This window comes from Epargyreus clarus, unplaced genomic scaffold (genome assembly GCF_041222505.1).
Source record: "Epargyreus clarus isolate Ecla_fem2 unplaced genomic scaffold, WU_Ecla_fem_2.2 ptg000026l, whole genome shotgun sequence".
NCBI classification, from domain to species: domain Eukaryota; kingdom Metazoa; phylum Arthropoda; class Insecta; order Lepidoptera; family Hesperiidae; genus Epargyreus; species Epargyreus clarus.
The window spans coordinates 9,972,418-10,000,000 of NW_027332233.1; the positions used below are offsets into that span (position 1 = coordinate 9,972,418).

The 27,583-nt window shown below is 33.4% G+C and overlaps 5 protein-coding genes across 7 annotated transcripts in view; 2 read left to right on the top strand and 3 right to left on the bottom strand.

The window, feature by feature from the left end:
- Positions 1–1,552, top strand: part of LOC140752935 (atrial natriuretic peptide-converting enzyme) — a 29,960-nt gene extending 28,408 nt beyond the window's left edge. Inside the window, exon 12 of the mRNA XM_073087234.1 lies at positions 315–1,552. Coding sequence (XP_072943335.1) covers positions 315–500 — 186 coding nt within the window. The 3' untranslated portion in view covers positions 501–1,552. The remainder of the gene's footprint in view (positions 1–314) is intronic.
- Positions 1,553–2,620: 1,068 nt separating this feature from the next.
- sloth2 (ubiquinol-cytochrome c reductase complex assembly factor 6 sloth 2) lies at positions 2,621–2,902 on the bottom strand. The gene has a single exon (XM_073087236.1). It carries the CDS (start codon positions 2,900–2,902, stop codon positions 2,696–2,698), a length of 207 nt encoding a protein of 68 aa, XP_072943337.1. The 3' UTR covers positions 2,621–2,695.
- Positions 2,903–2,904: 2 nt separating this feature from the next.
- sloth1 (sloth 1) lies at positions 2,905–3,268 on the bottom strand. The gene has a single exon (XM_073087235.1). It carries the CDS (start codon positions 3,124–3,126, stop codon positions 2,905–2,907), a length of 222 nt encoding a protein of 73 aa, XP_072943336.1. The 5' UTR covers positions 3,127–3,268.
- Positions 3,269–6,037: 2,769 nt separating this feature from the next.
- LOC140753496 (uncharacterized) lies at positions 6,038–19,281 on the top strand. The gene is made up of 6 exons (XM_073088131.1): positions 6,038–6,336; positions 14,834–14,992; positions 15,336–16,665; positions 16,764–17,415; positions 17,821–18,722; positions 18,800–19,281. The coding sequence occupies exons 1-6, from the start codon at positions 6,280–6,282 to the stop codon at positions 18,886–18,888; spliced, it is 3,189 nt and encodes a 1,062-aa protein (XP_072944232.1). The 5' UTR covers positions 6,038–6,279; the 3' UTR covers positions 18,889–19,281.
- Ciao1 (cytosolic iron-sulfur assembly component 1) lies at positions 19,265–24,952 on the bottom strand. Of its 3 annotated transcripts, none has more exons than XM_073088133.1 (6): positions 24,790–24,948; positions 21,725–21,953; positions 21,335–21,466; positions 20,451–20,627; positions 19,924–20,120; positions 19,265–19,511 (listed from the first exon to the last, which is right to left on the bottom strand). In XM_073088133.1, the coding sequence occupies exons 2-6, from the start codon at positions 21,931–21,933 to the stop codon at positions 19,327–19,329; spliced, it is 900 nt and encodes a 299-aa protein (XP_072944234.1). In that variant the 5' UTR covers positions 21,934–21,953; positions 24,790–24,948; the 3' UTR covers positions 19,265–19,326. The 3 variants fall into 3 exon arrangements, with proteins under 3 accessions (XP_072944234.1, XP_072944235.1, XP_072944233.1); XM_073088134.1 differs by lacking the exon at positions 24,790–24,948 and adding an exon at positions 22,032–22,551; XM_073088132.1 differs by lacking the exons at positions 19,265–19,511; positions 19,924–20,120; positions 20,451–20,627; positions 21,335–21,466; positions 21,725–21,953 and adding exons at positions 22,097–23,109; positions 23,213–23,400; positions 23,643–23,919 and having other exon boundaries at positions 24,790–24,952.
- Positions 24,953–27,583: the final 2,631 nt, after the last annotated feature.

A 27,583-nucleotide genomic window follows, 5' to 3' on the forward strand; every position in this document is an offset into this window, starting at 1 on the left:
GTACAATTCATTTTTAAAAGACTCGTTAAGTAATTAAAAATGTAGTAGAATTCTGATTTGACTCGAAAGGTAACACCGCCGCACGTATATACAGCGGGAACCAGTTCTTGCGTATCGATAGTCGTGGCAGACTGATTTAAATGAGGCAATTACTTAAAACCCCACAAGAAGCAACGCATCTAGGTTCGGCACGAATACTGGTTACAGATGTCCATGTACGGCAGTACCCTCTGGCTAATTGCATGCTAGTTTCTTTCTTCGACATTAAATAAAAAACTACGCAATCAATTTCATTCATTTCATGTATTCTACAGGAGGAGGAGTATGCGGGCAGTTCTATGATGTGCTTTGACGACACCACAAAGCATTGGTCATTGACAGGCGTTAGCGGCTGGCGTATCGCGTGCTCCAAGATAGGACTGGGCAGGCCTCGGATTTACGATGCTATATCGTCCCATGTCGACTGGATCAGAAGGACTATTTCTAACTCAGCGAGGTGACCACCTATAACTAGTTTCTGAAGACTGTCATAAGTTTTATAATAATAGTGTTCAGTACATGTAGGTACACAACCTCACATGTCAGTGGTGAAAAGAAGACTGGGGTAGGTGACAATGTCTAAGGATGCCACATAAATTACAAATATTATAAAATAAAATTATCGTAATATATTTAAGTTTGTTACATCGACATTCATAGGTACCTGATGATATTTGGTGTCCTCACAATTTGATGAAAATCAACTATAAAAAAATATTTTACTGCTCTATATCATTATATTTCATTTACTTGATTCTTTTTGAAAAGCAAGGAAGAGCTAAGGATTTTTTTATGGAAATATTGAATTCATTTTTCGAAATCAAAATTAATTCCTGTATTCTGCGAAGGAAAGAACAATATATTTACTTTGCCTTATTTTATTGAAGAATTCTTTAATTAAATATGTGGGTTTAAAAATAATGGTGCATAGTGCACCAGTTACTTTTTATGGATGATAACTTTTGTAGCACATATTCTAGATCTCAAAAATTAAATTTTCCATAACTTCTTCACTTGTTTAATGAAGCTATTCCATTCTTCTTTATTTACAATGTATCTGTATTGTTAAGTTTAACATATTTTCTATTTTTGTACATTTTGTTATGTTAAACATAGAGTATATTTTGTAACTTTATTTTACCAAATTAATTATTTTAAGAAGCCAAATAGTTTAATACTCTTATAAATTATGATATTTTTAATTACAAAAAAAATAACATTTTAGTACATAACAATATAAATAAGTACATAATAGTATAAACAAGTACTTAGCCACTAAAGCAAAAATTGTAAGTAAACTTAGTAACAGAAAAAAATGTGTACAATTGATGCATACATAATTATTAAGTAATTAATATTAAGGGAATAGTATAAATAATAAATACTTATGTTTGTAATTTATTTTGAAATAAATTTGTACAATGTATTTTAACAGTTTGTATACTAAATCTGTTTATTTTCTGTAAATATGTATAGCTTAAGAAAATATTTCATTAAACATTGATTTTTTAAAGTGTTTTCTAATTATTTTAGATCACCTACCCAATTTATTAGTAAATGAATTGTAAGACAATGCTACTCTTGCTGTATATTATCTGTTTTAATTGATTTGACAAATTGTTTTCTATACAAAATTATAGAGCAAGATCACAGAGCCCCCAGACCTACGTTATTTTAGCAAAGCTGAAATTTTCAGGACTATTAGTACCTACAATGTCTTGTTAAGAGGTATGCATTAGCTTAAAAGCGGGGCCATTTCTCAAAAAGCACGAAGTACAGGTAGATAAAAACCTTACCTACCTATGATAAAGTAGAAACGCTAATATTTAAATATTTTTTTAAGAATATTATTTAAAATTAAAATTCATTACTGCCAGACACTTCCTGTGGGTCATTACTTCCGCCAGACGTCTTGAAAGTAATGAAAAAAAAATTAGGTAAACTATGTTATAGTAGCAAACCTAAATTTAATTTAGATATTTACCACCATGTAATGTCTTTAACAGTTTAGATAAGCAAAAATATATTGCAAGTGTCTGGAACAATGCTCATATGAAACATCCCAGCAATTTAAGACCAGAAAATAATGAGTGGATTTTAAAAGATTTTAACTGGTTTGATGGAGACCAATTGCCATGTTTTGTGAGCGAGTGACTTGAAAACGAATTAGGTATTTTACTTATCTACCTGTACTTCACACTACCTGAGAAATGGCCCTGCTTTCAAGCTAATGGGTATGCATACCTCTTAACAAGACATTAATCCTGAAAATGTCAGCTTTGCTAAAATGATGTAGGTCTGGGGGCTCTGGGATCTTGGACTATTAGAATTGTTAGTGCAATAGTGGCATACATTTATAAAGTAAGCCACTATTCCATTATTTTAATTTCTTTTTCCTTATATTTTAGCTCAAAATTATTCGAGAGAATTTATTACTTTAAAAGAACCAGAACAGTTTTACTCTACTATTATAAGTCAGAAATAGGAGTGGCAATGTCTCGAGTCAGACCACAAAGCATAAGACCCTAATTTTTTTATAGAATAAATGTAAGTAGTGGTTAAAATGAAATAAAAAATAAAATCAGTTTTAGTAAAATCTACTTTATTTACATAAATAAAACTAAATTACCTAAGGGTTTTCTTCACCAAAATGACTTCATTTGAGGATTCCTTCTTCTTTTAACTCTTCCCTGATTTGAACTTGAACATTTTCTGGTAAGTTTTCCAGTTCTTTGTTTATGTATTTGTTTAGATCCATCATTGGCTTAAAGTAAAGATGCACTACCTGAGAGCCGGTCAGCATGGACAGCGAGGCTGCCGTGCAATATGTAATATATCGTCCCCAACTAACTCCTACCGGCATATTTAATGAGTAGCGCTGTACTTCTCAATTTTCGCTTCCACCAAGTCTTTAGCCTGTCGTCTCTTAAATGTAGTATAAAAATTAATGTCTCCCACCTTCCAATTGATCATAGAATATTCTAAGGCCGCCCCAAGTACGAAGAACATGGGAAGAAACCTATACATTCCAAAAGTTTTCTGTCCAGGCCATTTGTTCATTAACTTGTGAATCCAGCCAATTCTCATTTCACTGCAGTGGTAATTTATTTTCTTAAAATATATTGCATAATAATATAACCTCTAATGATATATCATGCTATTCCTGATTCCTGATCCCAAATTATTTTATTTTCAAAACGTCAAACTCACATTCTTATGTCATCAGTCATCGAAATTGAGAAAAGTGACACATCAGAATCAAGTTGCGTTCAGAGCCTACTTCAATATATTATACTTCTTTTATTTAATTTGATTAGGACAATTTATTTATTATTAGGAAGTTAATAAATGGTACATAATAAATAAATTATTTGCTGATAAAACCAATAATATATAATTTAAAAAGCCAATCACAATCACTGTTGAATATGTCGTGTTAAACCCACCTAACACAAATGTCAAATGTTAATTTGCCAATGTCAATGACATCTATAATCAAAATTTAAAACTCAAAACTCAAAACTCAAAAGTAAAAAAAATGAATTAATATTGGTTCTCATTCAAAATTTCGAAAATCTTTACCCATCAGTTTGGAATGTTTTGTAAATAAGCAAAGTTTATATCATTACATTTGCTCGTAGCTCGTAACAATAATAACGTATAAGAAATAGCTATTGTTGCTAGTATTAAGTAAGTTTTGTGTTAACACCATTGCTAAAAGTTTATTGAAGTTTATGATTAGAAAAAATAAAAATGAATTAAACACGGTACCACCAATGAATTGTTGGTTACTGTAAAGAAAGATTCATAGTCTATGCAGGGTAAAGAATACAAGAAATCATTTTTTGAAAATGTAGCCCCAACAAAATTAACTGAAGGTCGTCGAGTAAAGCTGCACACAGAAGGTTGGGGACTATTAACAGAATATTATTTGGAGTCGGTAAAAATTGATAAACAAAGTTGTGGGCCAGCATCTTCAACTGCAATCCTTAAAATTGGTGATGGATCGGGACAAACAACCTGTATAGTGAAAGGACATTCTATAGGATTATTATTTGGATTATCTAAGCAAGAATGGAAGGATATAGAATGTCTGTGTAAAAGTGGACAACAGTTATTTTACAGATACTTCAAACAAGGGCTTAGTAAAAATTTTAGATGCGAACAGAAGTTGTTTTATAATTTCTGCATGAGTAACCAAAAATTTAATGTTCTAGTAGCTATATTTCGCAGATGTATTAATATGAGAAACAAGGATAAATCTGATGCATTTCTTCAAATTATAAACCTACAGGAATGTAACATACAACTTTTAGATTTGTATGTAACTCATTTAAGGGATACTTCAGACATGAATCCTAATTAACTGTATTGTATCATCATGATGTATTAGTAATTTAATATGTACAAATGAAATTATGTCTATAAGTTTTAATATATGATTTTAATTTATTGTCACAAATTATTTTTTTACTTGTCCCCCTTGATATTTAGTTTAAGGTCATAGCCCGCTTACCTTGACTTTGTGTAATTAACAGAGTCTGAAGAATATTATTCAGATGGGCTTATCCATTCATAGCAAGATAAAATAGTAATGGACCATTTTTGCATAATGTGCATTTTTTATTTGCTTACAGGCCATAATAATAATTAAATATGATGGGTTGAAATTGTACATTTTAGCCTAAAGTTTGTCAATCAACCATCTGTTTCAAAATTGGAAATATCACACATAATTCTTAGAGTAGCCTTTGATGTTATCAATTTAAAAAAAAAAATCACTAATATAATCTACAATTTCAATTGTTCGATTTTACATCCAAATGCTCCCATATTACCTCAATTAATTTTATAGTTGACGAATTGCGCGGACTTGTCACCATATGACTATTAGTACGTTTTGACGTGACAGACCCACCGCACTGCCACCAGTGGTGCGGCCGCACTCCTCGACCGGGAAAGTAGCACCGCTACGCATTACTAGCGTGAAGCATTCATTGCATTTTGCTAGAAAGTTACGGATACCAGTTGACTTTCGTCTGAAGCGACCAGCTTAGTCGTCAGGATTAGCATCTGATTTATAAACGGCTTCAGATGGAACCCCAGTTCTATATGGAGTTGATTACAGATGTCACTTACCACAAATTAACTGCAAGGTTGTTTGTTGCTTCAACCTTATATAAAATATAGATAGTGTTAGGTTCGATCCCCGGCCATGACATCTATACAATTAATTTAAATTGTCAATGCAGCCACTACCTACGAGTATAAAAAGTATCAATGTAGCGCAAGTAATGCAAAAACTAGTAGGTATATGTTGTAATATATGTAACTTTTGCACTAAATACTAGTAAACAATGACTGCTTTTGTATGTTTCTCCCTCACACTATAGGGAACTGCCAAGACAACGTAAAATTTTTGATAATATTTTTTTATTGAAACAAGTTACATAACATACCTAGGTACCAGGTAGGTACTTAGTAAATTTACGGGTAGGATTTATAATAATCCAAGCATCGTCAATATAGGAACGATTTTATTCAACTAAGGACAAGTAGCAGATCGCTTTCAATCTCAACATTCTAGTTTCCATAACCATACGGTGCTTTTCGCAAACCGTTAGCCAAGTTAGGTACATTACACCTAGCCGATGTCTAAGCCACTCTCAGCTACGATTTAAGCAGATGTTCGAAAATTATTGCCCTCATACTGAATTGTTTTTAATTATTTTATATAAATGATCAAAACCAAATGTACTTAATTGTATAGGCATGTTTTTAAGTTAACATAAACCACTACATTAATTCTTGAGAATTCCTGGAACAAGTTACTCATATTTTTTGCCTTCTAGGAATATTACAATCTGTACAGTGGCACTTGAGAACAAATAACTTTGATAACACATGCTTCCCATCCGGTTTATTTGCAACTTTCAATGCGTAGGACGCGACCTGCGTCTGGGTGGTAGCTTAAGACGTATCGTGGGCGTTGACATCGAATGAGTACCTACGATATTTATTTTTTGCCAACGGAAGGCATTAAATAAATATATTCATTTAGTTTAAGAGTTAAGGTTGCGGACTGCGGTGTGACGGCTGCGCGAGCGTCATAATCATACTTGTTGGTTCACTTCAGTAGGCTCTAACCCGGCGCGGAGACTGAACGTAAGCGCGTGATATTAGTGTGTGAGCCATAAATCCGAGTGTAGCTGCAGCGATCGAATACAAAACAACACAGTCATGGAAGTGGCGGGTCAGTGGCGGCGGGAGTGGGCCGGGACTGCCGAATATGGAAAGGTGAGGTCACCGACACTACCCTTAAAACTGAGCTTACAATGTGCCAAATTAAATAGAGCTTAACGCCTGAATACAGTTCTTACACGAATGTGTTGTTGATTCGTTCAATGTCCAAATAACACAGTATATTATTTTAATATAAATTAAATAATAAACAGTAAGTTATTATTTAGAAATGCTCTTTAAAATCGGCATTATAAATAATAGTTCTAAAATTTTAACCTTCTATATTAGTCAACAATAATGTAGAGTTGCAAAAACTTGGTATAAAGAAGCAGTCACTGCCAAATATAAAAATACATGGCATTTCCTTATATAGTGTAAAATTCAGCGACACGATCGTCTGAGATGTAAAGTTTTCGCTGACATGCAAAAAATAAATCTTGCCTCAGAGCTTTAGAGTCCAATCCCGCGTGCAGCCTCCAGCCAAACCTGTCTGGTCCAGTTCATCGTGCTTTAATTTTAAAAGTTAAATGGACAACACACGAGTGATATGCTAAAGCAAAAACTGCACACAAATATTAAAACCGGATTATATTCGTAGTTCTAGCTTTAATTCAAGTTTAGAGTATCTACCTACTACCTACGTATCATACATATTACAAACATTATTAATATACATTATAAACAAAGACTTCTGAATTATTAAGACTCATTGTTAGTAGGTAGGTAACTGTTTCACTGCAGAACCTTAACAGTACTCTTAAATTAATAGCACGTAGTGTGTAGTTACACCAATGTATTAATAAACAATAGCAGTATGTGCAGACAACAGTGTGGGACTGATTCAATAAACCGGTGAAAGTGATGTTACTCGTGAGAAAGGTCTTGTTTCCTGATCATTAGAAAATCTTGATCGGATTTTGATATTAGTCCCTACGTCGCTTTTTAATGATTTTTAAATCTCTCTTGTAGGAGGTAAGGGCCGAAAGGTAAATCTCAACAAAAGTTGTTGGCAAAACAATGATGGCCATGGCCAAGATTTCTTCTTTGTATTAAGTTTTACAATTTAACTTATGATGATATGATAAACACTACAAGGAGATCTTTGGAAAGCGGAAAACCAACATGTAGGTATCACTGGACCCCTAATTTCGGCTCGATAAGCAGTGCTCAGCGCTGCTGTGTACCAACTTAACTCTATCTGGGGTTGTTTACAGATGTCCATGGACAGTGTGATTGTTTACCATCAGGCGGACTGCATTCTATTTTGATATTTAAAAATATGTTTATAAATCGAATATTTAGATGGGATAATACATTTTGGATTCAGGTAAAATTTAAGATAAATTATCTTTTATAGGGAAGTATACTTTCATGTTACACGATTAAAGGTACTTAAAATAAACAAACGTTTACATCACGTAGGTTTATTTACACGCTTAAAGCTTCGTCGCCTCATTAGTAAGTATAAAGTATCATTAAGTACAATTATCTGCAATTTAGATTAAAACAATTCAAGTATGCATTCAATAAGGAAGAAGCGATACAAGATTTACATGCAAATTTAGTTTCAAATCTGTTAAATGAATGTGTGAAGACGTTTAATATAAACAAATATGTACAGTATTTGCAGTAAATTGTATAAGTATATTTTATTTTTATATTATACATTTTAATTTACTTATTTTGTGTCGTTACCTCTGTGCGCGTTGATGTCTTTTCTATCCAACTCCTTGTAGAGTTTTTTTTGGAAATGGGGATCATACTTCTCAATATTATTATTAGGTATTACTAAGTCTTATGAAAATTATAATAATAAAATAAGAAGTAAGTAAAATAAATTACTAACGTAAACGTACCTACCTAATGATAAATGTTTCTAATTAAGTACCTATATTAAATTTATTTGAGATAGATATCAATTACATATTGTATAAGGTAGATGGGCATTAATGACCATTATCATTTTTATATTGTGCTGCCGCTAATATTAAGTAGGTACCAACTTATACTAACTAATTATCATCAATAACTGAAGTCATTACATAAGTAAGTAATGGTAACTTTAAAGTAGGTTAAAATTTGCACGTAGCCTGAATGCCTTATAATAACATTTGAATATGAAATTTGTATAAGTGGGGAGTTTGTTTGTACAAGTTCGTCATTTCCATTCCGGAAATCCTGCGCCAAAGGCCGCTCCGAGGCTGTGATCACGTACCTAGTAAATACTCATTTTACATTTTGAATAATACGTATTTTGGTAAAATAATATATTTTTACCAACATATAGGTATTTTTCTGTTAGCGAAATCATCGAAGTCTATGACAATACATTACCATGCTATACATGGTAGCTAGAGAGTACCTATATACTCTCGAACTGTATAGAATAAGCAATACATACAGAAAATGAAACGTAGAGTTTGCTTAAGTTACGTTATAGTAACTTAAGCAATGTTTTTACAAATACTTATATATTCTTAAGCTTTTTGGGCTTCATACCGCCATATCTACTTTTGTCTTAGTCTTCGAGGATACACTAAGTGAATATGATAGGTTCCACTTTAATTTTCAAGGGAAGCACATAATCCCTTACGTATGTTGTTTGTCTACTTGAAATTGGTATTTTTTCATGACACCATGAGTGTTACCGCTTGATATGCGCTACTTTATAGTTTAGGTGCTCCATCTAATACGTTCCCATATTTGCAAATATTAAGTAATTAGGTATAATTATTTAAAAATACAGAAAATGAATTCGAAAATGTGTCAGTCTGCCAAACATTTGTACAGTTATCACTGTCAATTTAAATTTAATTTAATTTTTGAAGGTGGTGGAACCCTTTGTGGTTTGACTCCGGCGGCATCACCGCCACACCTATTTCTGCCTAATAACAGCAGTGTTAGGCACTGCTGTGTTCCGTTTTGAAGGGTGTGGTAAGGGAGACATACTTTTCCGAGGCGGCGCATCTGTGGCTGACCTCAGGTAGGAAGATCTAATCCTATCTAGGATCGATTACAGATGTCCATGAGCGGCAGTAGCCACTTACCATCAGGTGGACTGCATGCTCGTCTAATACTTCTATATTATAAAAAATGAAATATGATTACACTCGTAGCTATTGAAAACACTTACAGTTTCAGCGGTACCTATACTGCTCTTCTATCTGGAGTTATCGACCCGAAAACAATGATACATTGAAGACCGTTACCTGTTGTAAACCGTATGAATGAAATGATGTGGCTATCTAGATGTACCAGAATTAATGTTGAAACAAATTGTGTAGGAGGATACCACTTAGGTGATCTAATGATTTCACATATTTTTAGGAAATACAGAGCCATTACTTGCCGTATTTTGAGATAGTTCGCCGAATGATTTATCCTCGTTCGATGATTATTTTCCTATGAATCACGTAACGGGTTTCCAATAAAACATCGACGACATTCACGTATTAAGCTATAAAAAAGTAGCATCGTCATTGATGCTCGATTGATTTGAATATTGTGATCTACAATCTAATTACTTATTAGAAAAATGCATTTTTATATAATTGGAATATAGGGAACAATGATTTAAGGATAAATTAAAATTAAATTCACACTAATATTAACACATACCTACCTACTTATATAAGTAAATTCTAATTTTCTACAAAGTTTGCTCTTAATTATCACGTCATTCTGTAAGTTTAAGTAAGTATATTGAATGATTCAGACGACGCGGTCAGAGATCCCCGCAAAATATTCTAGTGATTTTAAAATATCATGAGCATGATTAAATTATGACGTTTATTAACGCGCGCAAGTGTCGACGACCGGGCAACGTTATTCAGATCTTGTTCCAAACTTAAAATGTGTAACAGATGAGAAATATGAGCACAGTTGAGGAATATTTATGTATAGAAGCAATCAAAGACAAACTTGATTAATAACCTACCTACTCGTAGGTATCTGCTAACGAGTGGGTAGCGGCCTTAAGTCTGGCAGTGTACGCTTGTGCAGGTGACGTCATATTGTTTCAATCTTTGAAATTCACTACCTTGATCCGTACCAGCAAGAGCTTAGAAGTAAGAGGTAGTTTAATCTATTTATAATATAACTGAACTGCGTATCTACCTATATAGTTAGTAATAATACATAAGTACCTAAGAGTGCTAAAGTAATTTGAATGTAGTATCATTTGCATTTGGGTTTAAATTGCAAAAATATGAATGTTAATAGCAAAGTACTATTAATCAACAGTTATTGAACTTGTAGTATGTCATTACCTACAGCTTAACGACCATAGCAGACAAATCACTTCAGCACATGGCTTCTAAAATCGAATGATCTACTTAATTTACCAGATGGCTTACTATGTACTTTTTTTTAATTCTATCCATTGCGTTAATGCACAGTATTTGAAGAATAAGTCGGTACAACTGGTATATTGACTCGAATGTGCTCTTTTAAAAACTGTTACTTATTGTTATTAATATTAATCGCTTCAAACTTTTATATAGGTATTTATGAGTAGGTATCATTTTAGTTTCTACGTATCATTTATAATGAAAGTAAAGTACCTACCTACGTAAATTCGTTGGAAAAATTGCAATTAACAGCCAACCACAATTTCATTTCGCCCCCGCATTAACAATCACGTCATGCTTAACAATAAATATCTACTTATCTGTGTTACGTGTTTATTTCCAATCAAGGCCGCCGCGAGAATGCTTCTGCTACCTTTTTAAGCTTTATAAAACTATCAACTCTTTACTATTACTTGAACAAATATGTTATAATTTTCTTAAACATTTTTGCATTGAAGTGTACATAGTTCATACCTTTGTCATGACTTATGTACTTATCGCGAAATTGGTCGGTCAACATTGAAAACCGAAGGTCCTTCGGCAGATTAAATTTTCACGAATGTTTTGTATTTCTTTACCTTATTAAATGGAAATACCTTCCTAAGTAGTTATTATAGGAATATATATATATCGTATATTATTATAGATAGGGAAATGGAAATACCACTTAGCTTATACGACTGCTGTCGATCATGTTTTAATAAGGAAATACTTAAGTGCGGCCTAAGTATTAAGCATTAAAATGAAACCGGACAGCGTTGTCCAATAACTTCGTGTTGTACTATACTTAGGGGGAGTCCGGGAGAGATGACCCGCCTTCCACTAAAATGCTCATAAATCTTTCCATTCTTACAAAATTGGTATTTCTATAGATTGTATCTGAAGCCTCATTATTTATCTATATTTTCTTATAAGAAAGTTCAACACATTATTAATAGTTTATGAGTAATTAACGATTTCTACCAAATTGACATTTGGCTAATATCTCCCGCCTGGGTGGGAGACTTGACCCTCCAACTAGGGAGCCTTTACCCGGGTTTAAAAATAGGCAAAATAATTATTGAAAATTGTAATTCTACAAATATTGTAATTCTACATAATACAAATTGAATCATAAGAATATGGTACATAATGTTACATAGTAAATGAGGACACGAACAAGGTACTTTGGGCATCTTTGATATATATATACATTGAGATTCCTCCTCGGCCAAAATTGATGGTGAATTGGCCCTAGACGTTTCATTTATGAATACTGATGCTGATGTTGAAGGCTCTGATTGACGTTGTACAATAAATGTTGAATGTAATTCGATAGTGGTTATATTTGGAGGTAGTTCTGCAGCTACTGAGAGTTAGGAAATCGAAGAAACATCTTGCTCTTGCAGTTCACTAGTCATTCCTCTATCTGTTACCGCGTAGCATAAAAAGTCTTCATCTGTAAAGGTGTCGGGGTTAAAGGGGTGTATCCCAGTTTTTCAAAATCCACTCAAAATATTGGATTAGCTAATAGTCTACGACATAATAGTTCTTACAAATCTGGGTATATTGTAGATCGTAACAGTTCGTCCTGGGTTACTTATCATCCAATTATTCATGGCCGAGTTATATCTAGTCTTGAAAGATGAATAAATGGCAACATGTATATAATGGGGTGGTAAAGTCAGCAAAGTTACTCCATTTGATTTTGCGTATTTCACGACTTGAATAATGACTTTCGTGGTTGTCGAGGATAAACAGAACACGATTTTGAAGAGACGCTATGGAATATTTCACAAAATGCTCCCTAAATTTGACAAAATCTTGTTGGTTTGAGGTTTTCAAAGAAATCAGTAAAGCTTTTTTTATTAAAGCTGATTTGGGTAAACTTGTTGCTTATCAATATCGCCTAAAGCATTTCTTATTACTGACAAATATAAATTACTTCTGTTTCTATCTGTTTCTTTTTTCTTATATTTGAAAGGCTTTTTGGATGTTTATCTGAAATAAAATAAAAAAATATTGCGGGAGAAACGAGACTGATAGCGGGAGAGATTACCCTGGGTAAGGTCTCCTCCCAACGCTGGGGTAATGTCTCCCACCCCACGCCAAGCTGTCTGTTATTATTTTTTTATAAAAAGCTATGACATCTAAGTACAAGCTGTCTGCCGTGAATGTTACTAGGATATTATCACTTACGATGTATATAAATGACGTGCTGAAATTTATTCACAGTAAACAATAGAAATCAAATATAAAAAATTGAAAAAAGTTACTTTCCGGGCACGAAAACGTATTATAATTTCTCACTTCTAAACCAAACTGCCGATTGCAACGGCATCGCGTAAGCGAGGTGGGGGGCGCCTATGGAGTTTAAGAAATTTGCCAACGTCGCAATATCTAGTTCTACAAAGGTTCTATGAGCAGTGGCTAATATCTCCCACCTGCTAAACTCTCCCGGACTCCCCCTACATACACTTCACTTAAGGTTTCATTATCAAGATCTTACTACGCTTAATATTTGAGCGTATAAAACACAGAACAAGTTAAACGCTGCATACTACGGACCTGACTTTTGCCAGACATTACCGAACAGTTATAAATGTTATAACAACACTTTGAGGTCATCATAAGTTTGGTCATGAATATTTCATGCGCGATTTTGTTTGAAAGTAGACTCGCCTAGATACCTACCTATTCGCCGGTAAAAGCTGTATTGTCCATGTGAGTTGTAATGTAGTAACAAGTGACCCACCAAAACTGGTTTTTCAGCCGAAACTGAACGTTCAGTTTCTGAACTAGTTTTGTTCGAAATCGGATGTTTTTTAGATTTATGAGAATTTACAGAAAAGCATTTGGACGAGTTGCTTCTTTTAATTTATATTTTTTTGATTCAATAAGGGTAGGTAGATAATAAAAACAAAAATATGATTATTATACGCAGCCAGTCGGCGTAAGGTTTAGTAGATAAAAACACCGGCTAGTGAAACATCGGAGTACAACCTTCGAGTACAACCGAATGTTTACGAAAGTATGTTTCGGCTGGGTCAAAAGGTTCGGCCGATTTGTGGCTGAAACTGAAACTTTGACCGAAACCGCTTTTTTGGCTCAAACCTAAATTTCGATGGGTCATTATTTACCTTGTAATAAAAAATCCCGCGTACCAAAACGTATCAGGAAAACGTGAAAAAACCTATTTATATGAGAGTTCTCGAAAGTATGCGTGGGTCAAACTTTGGTAAAACATTCGTGAAATATAGAAACCTTGTTATTCAACTTATGAATGATTAATATATGTAAAATATTGCGCGACAAATACGCGCATTACGGACTATGGTGCAATAAAAGCACAATCTCTGAACATCCTAACGTCCGTATAGGTACCGTAATGTGTCTGTATAGTCGTCGCTTGCTTTCGCAAATATTATGTTACGCTGTAACATATGCATGCAAAGCGATTAGGTATATGCTTAGATAACAAAAAACTGGGGCAAGCGCGGTAACTGTCGAACCGTGAATAATACGAGTCACATAGTTTAGGCTAGGTGTGGGTAATCATGGTAATGCCTGTAAAGATATTAACATAATGTCTTTATCAAATAGTAAATATGAGTTGGCCGGCCTCCAAGGCTTTACAGACCAGTTAAGTGAATGTCACGAGACTTGATTTGTTCTAAATAGCAATACAACAAATAATTTCTAGTGCTCGTTTAGTTTGTAAAAACTAGTCTAAATGTCTAAATATTCCTTTCACCCATTCCTAAACCCTTAGTTAAATCAAGGTATTGTGTGATAAGTGACCTTAGCGTTATCTCTTTGTAACATTGACCGGATGGTCTTTCTCAAAGCCAAAAACGAATATTTGTTTAAATCCTTCCAATAAAACTGATTGGACTCAGTAGCGTAATATTCAAAAACATAGATTAGTACAAAATGTGGATTTTTGATAACTAGTCTCCACAGTAATTGAAATATAATTATAAATATCCTATATTTTCAATAATTTTACTGGTTAATTTCAACGGTTATTTTTAAAGCGTATTTAACAGACTGTTTTTAGGGGAAAACAAGAAAAAAGGGTTACTTTTTGTCTGCCTATTTATATATTAGTCATAGAGTAGGTAGAGAATGAAAGAAAAATAGTTAAATGAGTAAATGTTATGATTAGAATAAGAGAAATAGTTAAATCAGTAGATGTTATGAACATATATTTTATTGCACAGGTGACGGAGGCCGGTGTGACGCGGCAAGTCGCGCGCGCCATGGAGGTCCTGCATGCGAGCGCTCCGGGCGCCCGCGTGCGCGTCATGCGGGCCGCTTACCACTCCACGGCTGGACCTGGCGCGCCGGCTTCTTCATACTTACTCCATTCTTCACGAAGGGTAACTAGATTCACTTGTCGTCAACTTATTATTATCTCACTGCTAGAAATAAGGTGTCCTCAGACTATGAGGCTTTAAGACCACCTCACTGGCTCCAGCGCGGATTGGAGGACTTAATACACCTTTGAGGCCTTTTTATGTAAAGAACTCTCCGGGTTGATAAATAAAATATAAGTTATACCAATTTCTAATACATATCTTTAAAATAAAAGAGGAATCTGGGATCTAAAGCTTGAGAAGCAGATTTTCAAACCATTCGACTATCGATGCTTTTGAAACTACCTAATTCACTAACTTGTTCCAACCAAATTATTTCTCTAACTTGAATATCATCTATTTTCAGGTCATTTCGTCTGGGTACAATTTTATAGAGCCGGACATATCGCCCTCTAAGCCGCTAGAAATATCGTCCACCCCTCTCGAATCTTCGCCTGACATTGAAGTTGAAAGAGGAAATTACAAGGTTACAGAACCTGACGATTTTGAAATATCTGAGCCATCAAAATGGAGAGCTTCAACAAGTAAAAGCTCAATACGTATGCCTAGTGAGGAATCTTCTTCTACAGATAATGCAAGTATCATAGATTTAGACTACAATAATAAAAATACAATCAGGAAAAGCACTGAAAGGTTCATACCACAGAATATTTACAAAAGAACATCGCCTATTTCTTCATTGTTGGATGCACCCGTAACTTTAAGTACTCTAAAATATAAATCTCTCTTAAATGGAAGCGATAGTTGGAATAATAGAAGAAAGAGTTACAGTTTTGAGGAAACTCCAGAGCTAGATGAATCAATCTTACGTGGGACAGATGCTTTAACAATGGAATCGTCAACTGATAGCGGTATATGTAAATCCACTGAAATTGTTCATGATAACTATAATTCTGAAAGTTCCAGATATGTCGAAAGAAAAATGAAAATGGACGATATCCATGAAGAAACGTTTAAGGACTGGCTTTCGAAAAACAGACAGAAACCTTATATAAATCAAGTGAAAAGTAATAAGGAACACATTATTAATGTGGAACGAATCGATGAAGATGGCATTACATTGCAATCTACAGGAAAAGTGTCTATAACATTACCAACGACAAGAACAGATGAGTGTTCCGAAATCAACAAGACTCGTGTTACCGACGAAGGTGATCGAAGGACAAAAAAAGTTGAATTTTGCAAAACTGAACTTCATTTTGCCGCGGAATCGGGGAAAGTAAATATAATAGCCACTGACGAAAAACCACCACCTTCAAATGATTTTAGGAAAAAGAGAAGCGTATTTGTTCCCATGAGTGATAATTATAATAAATCTATTACATTGTTTGGCGAGAAAACGAATGTTTTTCAAGTCAACAAAAAGGAAAGTTCTAGTCTTACAAGTGAGATTAACACTATCGATGAGAATACGGCAGCTACAAAAAGTATTCTCAAAAATAAAATCCCGAAACCCAAACCATATCTACTTGGAGAGAACATGGTTATTGGGGATTCGATTGCTCTTACTATTAGGGATGATTTAAATAATAACTTTACAAAACCCTCTGGTGTATCTCTGATAAATAGGCAATTACAAGAAGAGCGTAGATTTAGTAATGATTCACGATCAAGTATTGAAAATGATCCAAATTGGACCTCCTTTGAAAAATCTACGAATAGGACAAGGAAAATAAGTAAGTAACATAATAATTTTTAAAGTACATTCAACTATTTCATTTATTGCTTACATGTAATATGCTAAAATAATACAAAAACTCCATCTTTATTTCAGGTCCGGTAAACTACATGAGATTCAATCAGGATACAGAACAGTCATTTGATACTATTCAAAAAAATCACCAAATTGAAAAAGATGTCACCAACTCTATAAAAGGCAGGGTTAAGATTTTACAGATGTCTCCGACACCCGTGCGGGCTAAGACAAGGCAACTTCGTGATAGCGACCTGACATACTTTGGTGTTGGTAAAACTGGAGTGATGCAAAATGAAATAAGAAAGCATTCACTAGACAGTACTTATGATGAAGCAAATCTTAAAGAAGAAATACTTCATTCCGTCAAACTGGTGAAACTAATATCAAATAGTGTATGTAACAGTGAAGTAGACTCAGATGAAGCCCCCGATTATGAAAATCTTCCTATGAAATACAACTTTACACCAAAGCCTGCCCCTCGATCACGTTCAAAATATGATATTTATGTTGAAGGAAATAAGGAACTGACAGAATTAAATCCTATACTAGAAAAAGAAGATAGCGAGATAGACCCTGTACAACCACGACGTGTTAAGTTAAAAAAGCAAGTAGCTACACCAACTAGTAGAAGTCTATCGGAGCCACCGAAGGCAAATAGACAAAAATATGTTGAAACCTCCTCTAGGGTACATACCAAAACTAACCACATAAAAAGTTCTTCAATATCAAAGTACGTACAGAGAATAAACATTGATTCACATGTTCGTTACTAGAAAATTAATAAACTAATTACTAAAACATCTACTTTACTATCAGTTATTTAGTAAACGTGTAAAGTCTAATACAAAAAATTTAACGCGCATTATCTAAACAGAAGGTAGGCAAATAGAATTTGGTTTTCTTTTACACGAACTTCTCTATTTTGGTGCGCTTTTGTACTCTTGTCTAGCCATTGTAGAAAACTTGGATTTTATAACAGACCTTGCCTTCTTTATGCATGTGAAACTAACATAGCATAATTATTAACAATAACAATTTTATTTCTCATCATTTTAAACTTACTTTTCTCTGAACGTTACAAGTGAAACATACAATAATTTGGCGTACATGTTAATAAATTTGTTTTTCTTTTAAGGAACAACTCAACATTAGAAAAGTGTCAAAAAGATGTAAGCACACATAAACCTGTGCCTGAGAGGAAATCTGAAAGCCCATTGTACATTAACATTCGAATGAGAGAAACGAGGAAAAAAGCAGCCCATGACGATACTTACGATCGAAAAAAACAACTTATTCAAAAGAAAAACACCGAAAAGAAAGATCTTGTTGTAAAAGAGGATTCTCGAAAGTTAAAACAAAGTAATAACAAGAACAGCTGCATTGCAAGTGAAGATAAAAATGCAACTTTAAAACGAACAGATTCTGAAAAACGAAAAGTTGAAGAAAAACATACAGAAAGAAAAAATAGGGTAAATAGAACTAAAGTACTCGTGACACCTGAAAAATCACCAAGTAAAGGCAGCGACGTGTCATATAATAACACTAGAAGCTTAGAGAAAAAATCCTTTAGAGAAAGGAAAGTTACAAACCAACCTACACAAAGTAGTCGCACCAGCAAAACTGAGGCCCGAGTATCCGATCGAGGCCGAGTTAATAAGGAAGTCGAAAGAACTACCACTTCAGAAGCGGCTATTAAACCGACAATTGACAAAAAAATTCACAAGTCATCAACAGATTCAACTAGCACTAAAACATCGTTAAAAGACCAACGTGTATATACAAATGGTACTATAGGCGAAATCAAGTCTTCTCAACCGAAATCAAATAAACCGGAGAAACTTGATAACATCCAAAACAAGTCTCGACGAAGTAAATATGTAATCAATTATGATGACAAAAACGGCACAGTTTCATCGGTTTGCAAAATTAAACCTAGTCACGGATCCCCTAGAAAGAAACCTATTGAAAATTACGAAAATAAGGAAAATCTTAAAGATCATACCTTAAGAAAGGATCAAAGAATCAAAAATGATCTGCGTAAGTAACAGCTAACGACATGATTTAATGAATGACCTAAAACATTTTCATAAAGATACCACATAAACACATTTCAGTGCAGCTTCCAGAACAAGCAAGGATTTTATACGGAAATTCAAAGTTGAAATCGAAAATTCATGCGCGACCATCTTGCCAAATACTATAACGTGAACGACTAAATTATATCTGAAGAAAATCCCTATAAACACAATTGAATTGCCGTTTCCTTCGTGTCACGCGGGTTTATATTCGCTTGCGTGTCTCACCCGCACGCGTGCATAAACAGGACAAGGATAAGACAAGAAAGAATGAACGGTAGGATGCAAGTGGCACGCATGGGGACTGAATACGCACGCAGACAAACCCGCGTGACAGGAATGAGGCTTTTACTTAAATATTTCGTGATACATATATTCCTATCTGTACTAAATACACATAACTGATCTCATAACATTGTAAAGGCATTATTAATTAGTTTACTTAGTTTTATTGCTTTAATTTAACACTATGTTAACAGTACTTAATAATTGAAAAAAAATACATTTCATTTTCTTGCTAAGTTTTTTATTGTTTCTCCAAAGGTATTATATTATACAAAACCAACTTATACTGTAGTTAATGGATCTTTGTCATATTTGCTTATTTCCACTGTAACTTGGTTATCCAATTCTTTTTGAAGAATATTTGCAAATCTCACAAGAGAACCCCTTTCAGAATCTGAGTGATTAGTTAATATGACTGAGATGCCCTTTTGCGCAGCGTCTAGGATATCATGATGAAGCATTTCACCTGTAAATAGAAAATTTCCAGTTAAACCAGAAACCAACTTTACCAGGTTTAATTCCAACCAGAATCCCTATAGAATAAAAATGTTTTTTTTTAAATTTATAATGCTAAACCTCGTTAGAAAAAAGAAAAACAGTTCAGAAACAAAGTAAAAAGAAAAATATTCTTGAATGTTGTCTCGGTTTAAAATTTTAAAAATTAATATTACAGGGTTTTAAAAGAATCATAAATAGATATGGATTGAATTCTACCTATTAACCTACTTACATCAGAGGCGATCGTCTTATCCCATAGTGGCAATGAATCAGTGAAACCCCTCATTTTCGATTTTAATAGAAATTTCACATATAATGCATATCTGCAAACGCGTCGAGGAAGAAACTTTTTATGAAGAAAATATTAAGTGTTAACATACCTGTAAGATAAAGATCCACATTGGTGATGTCCTTCAAAAGAGAGCCACCGGAGCCAGCACACAGCGCTACATCTTTAATAGGGCTGTCAAGGGACCTGCCCTTTCCCATTGCCAAACGAATATGCTTTAGACCGGTCAGCTTTTTTATGCTTGCTACGGCCTCCTTTAAGGTAAATGGTGACTCCACATGTAAGATCCTGAAATTAGTACAATTTATAAGCAATTAAATAAAAATTATGAATGCAAAATAATGCGCATATGCCAAACTCGATAGACTTATTTTCAACAGAGAACATAAGTATGTTACAGTTATTATTATGATGTGTGAATATTATGAAGAGTATCTCATGGAATCCAAGAAAAGGTAAGTGACGAATTTGAATGTTGCGTATTCAAATTTTGTATAACAATCTAAATCTGTAATTTTCAAAAACATGAACAGGTACAAAAATTAGAAAGGTTATTTTCTTAATAATGACAGACCGAATTTTACTCTAGTATCATACGTATTATACAATCAATTTTACCTCCCAGCGCCTACATTAGGATCTTCTCCAGGAATAATAGGGCGTGACTCTGCAAAAGGGAATGCTTCAGCGAGCCAATCATTGACACCTCCTCGCACACAATCCCAACTTGTATGAGGGGAATACATTGCAATTTGCTTTTCAAGCAAAAAGGATACTACTTTCTCTTTCCAGGTCCTGAAACAAAATCAAACTATTACGATTACTATAACGATGTACTAAATTTAGAAGGAATTATTGCAAAGGATTACATTATCAAATGTATGCATTAATAGTAACAATAAGCCTTCTACTCCTTATACTTATTAACTTATACTAATTTAATTATACTAAGCCTCATATTATAGTGTTGTACTTGTAAACACATGATAGGTAAACTTCAAGCCACTTCCACAGCAAATACTAGACTCATCATGTGTATACATGACCGACTGTGTATCAATTCCGGTCAAGTTAATCAATACAAACTACAGCTAATCACTACACATTATAAAACAAAGTCGCTTCGCACTGTCTGTCCCCATGTTCGCTTAAATCTTTAAAACTACACAACGGATTTTGATGCAGTTTTTTTAAGAGACAGAGTGATTGAACAGGAAGGTTTGTATGTATAATACAAGAATAACATACTAGAAAAACACTCATAATTTTACAGATTTCTTAAATAAACACATTTTTATGGGCTTATGTTGTGCACATAATTTTATATGTTTCCGTTCTTAGGAAGGCATATTATTTTCTGTTTATTCTAGATGCTATTAAATTACAGTAGTTACACATCTAAAACGACTCAATGTCTCTTATGGGTTTGAAGTACATCAGACAGCATGGCAAATTAGTCTCCATGTCAGAATTTACATAAAAAATTATACATAATCTATCACCTTTGTGTCACCGAAGCCAATGGTGAAAAGATAGGAGGGTGATAGGATATGATCATTTCAGAGCCACAATCATTAGCTTCAATCGCAACATCTTCCGTCAAATCATTAGTTAGGAAGATCTTGGTAATAGGTCTGAAAAAAAAAAGTTTTGTATTAGATTCATATATATTAAGTATACTGTACCGAAAAATGAAATATATTATTATATGTGTACATATATTTGCAAATCTAATTTCACCTTTATTATATCAAGTCATACATTTTGGAATGAATTTTGAGTATTAGCTTTCTCAACAACAATACATGTATAGAACATTATAAAATGCATTATACGAATATTTTTTTATTATAAATTATGTACCATAGTGGTATAATTCAGAACTCACGTACCTTGATGTGTATGGCTCAACCAACAGCCCAGTTTTATCCCAACTCTCTGCAAGCTTCTTCGGCACAATTTTCTCTAAAGCTGATGTGACATCACTTAACTTAACACCTGTCTTTTCTCCACTTGACATTTTTAGTTTATTAATACTTGAACTTAATAATCGTATTTGAGGTTGTCTAGTACAAATTAGCCTGTGTAGTTTAAAAATCATTAGATGTTATCCAAATAAATCTAAAACAAAACATTACATATTTTAATACCGAAAAAGGCACAAAAAATACATTTAATGTAATCAAAAAGTATACCTACATGATATACAATAATAATAACTTTTTAATAATATTTTAGTCATTTTGTACGATAAAGGCTTGATATATCAACAAATTTTATTATAATATATTCAGTAACCAGTTGCAATACATGTTAATATATACAAAACAATATTATGTAACATGAGTTTAAGAAAATGCTCTTAAAATATTGTCCTTTTAAATATGAAACAAGTATTATAGCTTATACTATAAAGTTAACTTCCACTTGAACCAAACATAGATTAGTAAAAATACTTCGCCGCCTTGAAATTGAATGAAGCGACAAACGGCTTATTAGTAAGTTCTTTCTTTGAATTCTTGACAAATAAAAACATTTTTAGAGAAAATTTACGAATAAATAACTAATACTGCGTAATTTACATAATAAATAAATAATTATTTCAAATATTTTAAGGACATGGCAAAACTTTTTTACGCAACTATTTCAATTCTCAACACTGGGTACATTTTCTTGTTAGGAGTGAGTAATCTTTACTAATCTATGGAATCAAATAACTTAAATTCAACTATTCAGTTAAGTTCCACACTCTTATTTCACCATCATCACTGCAAGACAGTAACTCTTGATTTCCTGTTGGATTCCACTTAACACAGTTAACGTCTTGAGAATGTGCATTCTGCTTGGTACAGACAAGTTCAAATGTGGGTGCATTGGGGTCGGAACCATCAACTTCTTTAAATATCCTTATTATGTCATCACCACACGCTGTAGCTATGAGATCAGTTTTCTGACACCATGCTATATCATATATGGGTCTGGTATGAAACCCTGACAGAGTACATATGCATTTCCATGTGGAATCCCCTTCAGGCACCATCACTCCCTCTGGATTTCCTGGCTTATACTCTTTCCATATTTTTAGAGTCTTATCATCACTAACAGTGGCTAGCCTCTCTCCTGTTTTGTCGAAGGCTAAACTCCACACTGTGGACTCGTGAGATTCAAGTGTTGCAATGCAAGACCAATCATTGTCTAGTGGATCTTCTTTGTAAAGCTTCACAGAGTTGTCGTAGGATGCAGAGGCCAGTACATCCATAGTAGGATGCCAAACAACCTACAAACAAATATGTTCAGATATTTATTTCTTGTATTGTATAAGAAAATATGTTTTTGAATGCATAAGATATACTAATTACATTTGTTGCAATTTTACTGACTTTTTTCACATCTTGGTTATGAGCATTGAGGACAGCTTCACAAACATACTCATCATCGCCGGCCACTTCCCACACCCAGACAGATTTATCTCGTCCACAAGTTGCTAGCAGGTTGCCAGATGCAGACCACGCAACACTTTTGACTTCATTCTCATGGCCTTCCAGGGTGGCATTGCATTCAAATTGACCTATCAACATACATCTATGTTAAAATCCAGTTTTACTATGACTATTATACATATTTTTTTATCTGAAGGTTATGTTTTTGAAGTGCATGTATGTCTCATGTTTCGGGCATATTCTATGATACAAATGAGTTGTCATATGAGGTATCGTTGGATTTATTTAGATTGTGGGAGTGAGTTAACCTATATTTTTAGGCAATTGGGTGTCTCCTTTTTATAATAAGTACATTATTTACAATACACACCACTTTTCTTATCCCAGACAGCTGTGGTGGCATCAAAACTGGCAGAAGCGAGGAAGTTTCCGCAAGGTGACCACGCTATCTCTCTAATTGTACGTTGGTGACCGTCCATCAGCACAGTTTTCACTGTCCACTCCTGCCCTTCCTTGCTCCATAGCTTTATTATTTTGTCTTCACCGCAAGATGCAAATATTTTTCCAAGAGGATGCCATGACACGTTCCACACAATTCCCTTATGACCAGATAATGCGCTCAATAATTGTAATGATGCCATCTGGTCCTGTCGATTATTAATACACAATGTTCACCTATTATGTTCAAATATTTTTTAATAAATATGGCTAATCCATGAAATATATTATCATCATGTCCCTAAAATACAGACTAATAAAACTGCAATATAAATTTTCATTACAAATTCTTAATTGACACATTTTACACACAAAAATATCTATAGGCAAAAAAGTTGCTTTAAATAGCTTATATTTAAATTTTTTTTTTTATATTGCTTCTATACACATGTCATTAATGATAATGGAAGATTTTGTTATGTAACACAATGAAGATAAATCATTTTAAAGATTATTGGATGATTTAAATAACTTTCCAAAATAAAGTTAGTTTTATTCAAAGCCTTCATCTGGCCACATCTCATACACAATATACACATCAAAATGGAAATAATTGGCATTTACCTTAGATCTTAACTCAGAACATTAAACTTAGTTCTCAGATAGGGTTATTGTGTTAATTTTCGTCAAGTTGGGTATGATTAGGACCTGGGTCACATACCAGTCAGAACAGCATATACACTTTTTAATGTATTCTACCTATTGTAATGTAGCTCTGCCGTTTTTTCCAGCAGGGTCGAAAGTTTGGTGTAATAGGCAACAATTTAAGATCCTAATTACTTAATGATCATTTATTTTAGTCTAGCTTTAGGTACATTCACCTAAAATATTAAGTTAAGTTGTCATCAATGTTTATACAGGATTGTTTAGCAGTATTCGGCTCTTCAGATTTTTTTTACCAGATTACTTGTTACTTACTAAATCTGGTGCAAAAGGTATTAAAGATTGGAACCATAAATACATTTTTAGATTAAATTGTTATCCTTAAAATGGAAAAAGTCTACAACCAGGTTACCTACCTCTTTAGTCAGTCAACTTCTGAATATAGAGGAATAGAGCGAAAATCAAATAAAATGTTTACTTAATCCAATATCAACTTATTAAAAGTTTTAAACCTAAATATAAATTAAAAACGTGATCACAACTCTAATCTTGACAAATAGAAATAGAGAGATATGAAATGTCAGAGTCAGAACTCAGAAGTCAGAACTGTCAGAAGCCCAGAACACCTATACTCCTGTAAGAAGACAGAATGCCTGTCGTGTGTAATAATCGATTATTGTTATGTAATAATCGATTATTTTTTATCAAGTAATTATTTTAGGTGAGCAAATGACAACGCAAGGCCTGCAATCGATCTACAATGTGAAAGAATTTATGACCATTACGTTCCCTATTTTTGTTCCCAATTTTGAAATAAGTGTTAAAAAAAATTAATCGATAATTAACAAAATAATCAACTTTGTATATATTTCACAGAAAATAAAATCGATTATTTAGAAAGGTATACTAATATAAATTATTTGTTTACCTATTTGTAATAATTGGCTACTTGACACTTTTTGGGAAAGTGTTTTAATGAATTAGTATACGTATTATATATGCCTTTCATTGATCACTTTTTCGAAAAAAGGGCTATTCATTAATAAAAATCGAACTTTCTTTACGGTGAACGGAACGTCGCGTTAAATCAGGCGGTCAAGTGTCATTTTGTGGCGGAACGTCATTACACTGTAAACTTGTAAACAAACAACGCTTATAAGAAAATTGAGAGTTATTTAGCTATTATAACTAACATTTAAATAAATGACAAGTTATAAGACGTGTGCAGTGACGATGTGTACAAGTACGATCGTAACAAATTTGCTTATACAAGTTCCTAAACCCAAATCTCATAAACGTTAAAGAACTTGCAGATTCTCTCGAGTGATTCGTCAATTCCAAATCATTGGAACGGGACGTAATCAAAATAAAACAGCAAGTGGAAGTATTCATATATTTAATATATTATATAGATGTCTATGATAAGAATAGAATTATAAGACGTTTATGAGGATTCTATTTTAAGGGCCCATTCTGTAATTAATAGGACACAATTAAAATATTTCATGTCTGTGTTATTATTGATGGTGCATGTGCACTGATTAAGTTACAGGACTGTATAATTAAAAATACATGATTTGCTAATATTAGTATTTTATTAACCGATTTCTTTGTTTATTTGGTTTATATGGTTCTATTAGTGAGTACACACAGTAGAACTTTTGTATATATTTATCATATGTTACAGTTACAATAATTACTACAGATCACCTTAGCTAAATTTTTGTGCTGCTTGCGTGTCTGCTTTTCTTCATTACTAAAATTATTTTCCGTAACAAATGGATATATATTTTTATCACTGTCATTTTCAGAATTAAATTGCAATGCAATAATAGGAACTGTATGGTCACTTTTCTTCCTTCATCTTGTTGGGTAGGTTACGCAAGTAAAGAAGTACTATTTCCCGTGTACTTTACTTTATGTATTTCAGACTGGTGCCCACTTTCGAAACTTTTGGCTCCTCACTTCTTCTAGGCAGGACAGTCATCATATTTTCATTTTCATTGATGTACCTTGTGTTCAGGACAACTTTTACTTTTCATGAAACACAAACTTGCCTTCCTCTTAAACTGCACATACTCTATAACGTCGTCACTATACGATTGTCGGGAAGATCTGTAAATATAAATATAACCAATTAATAACCTTAAAACAGTTCACATAAGAATATAAGTATATTTAAAAAAATCTTAATAATTACTTGAAGACAACCTTTCTTCTGTCTGAAGTCAGTTAAGAAATGTTTTAATTGTCCGATATGATTAAATATAAATATAAAGAATGTTTTACTTACGTTGTTTATTTGATATTTCCATAGGTTATCTCACGGAAGTTTTTGTATCCATTTTGATTTATTGCACTGCATATATGGATCTTCTTTAAGCAGGTTCACGCTATCAGCTTTAATATAGTATGGCACCATTTTGGTTCACAACATAAATTCAACCAACTCTAACAGCAAACGATTTAATTATTATTTGAATTGTCTGGTTAGTTGTTTCATGTTTGGTTTCGATGTAGTGACGTCACATGATATTTGAGGCAGCACTGTCGCCGTTTTGGGATTTAAAATCCACAGATAAAAAATCGAAAATTTCTTTTTAAAAATTAAAATACTTAGAACGTATTAAAAAATAAACGAAATACTGCATAATTTATGTTTACTTATAAGCTATCATATCCAACATATTTCATATTTTATTGTTATAACTGTCAAGTACCCAATTTGCCTGTACCTTTGTAATTTGTAATTTGCCTGTGCATTCCTTGAAAACAGACTGTTTCCGAAAATCGCAACACGCACAGAAAAGTTGGGCTGTCATAGAGATGGTGTACTAGATAAATTTGGGACTAGGTTGCCTGTTCCTAGTATTTAAAAGTATGTGATCCAGAAACCTGTTCCACCTAGACCCATAAAGTCTCATTAGTTAGTACAATTTGGTGTGGACTAGGTACTTATTTTTGGACTAGAAAGCTAGTTCGTTCATGCCTTGCATCAATACGTAAGGGCGGTAAGGGTTGCACGCGCACTCACTAGTAATAATGAATTATAATCTTTCCGTCATACTTTATATAGGCTTAGGACTGTCCACGTTAGATTCATCGAAATAGTAGTTTGATTTATCATTAAAGGTTTCGTGAGCCGGCGCGGCGTCCACCTAAATGACATTCGTATAGATTCGGCATAGATACACGACTGAACAATTCCGT

Bases quoted from the DNA above. Each gene is read 5' to 3' on its own strand.
- sloth2 (XM_073087236.1), bottom strand. From the start codon at position 2,902: ATGCCGGTAGGAGTTAGTTGGGGACGATATATTACATATTGCACGGCA.
- sloth1 (XM_073087235.1), bottom strand. From the start codon at position 3,126: ATGAGAATTGGCTGGATTCACAAGTTAATGAACAAATGGCCTGGACAG.
- LOC140753496 (XM_073088131.1), top strand. From the start codon at position 6,280: ATGGAAGTGGCGGGTCAGTGGCGGCGGGAGTGGGCCGGGACTGCCGAA. The intron at 14,993-15,335 runs GTAACTAGATTC...ATCTATTTTCAG, and splicing joins TACTCCATTCTTCACGAAGG to GTCATTTCGTCTGGGTACAA. The intron at 17,416-17,820 runs GTACGTACAGAG...TTTTCTTTTAAG, and splicing joins AAAAGTTCTTCAATATCAAA to GAACAACTCAACATTAGAAA.
- Ciao1 (XM_073088132.1), bottom strand. From the start codon at position 23,913: ATGGCATCATTACAATTATTGAGCGCATTATCTGGTCATAAGGGAATT. The intron at 23,401-23,642 runs GTGTGTATTGTA...GTATGTTGATAG, and splicing joins TGTCTGGGATAAGAAAAGTG to GTCAATTTGAATGCAATGCC. The intron at 23,110-23,212 runs GTCAGTAAAATT...ATTTGTTTGTAG, and splicing joins ATAACCAAGATGTGAAAAAA to GTTGTTTGGCATCCTACTAT.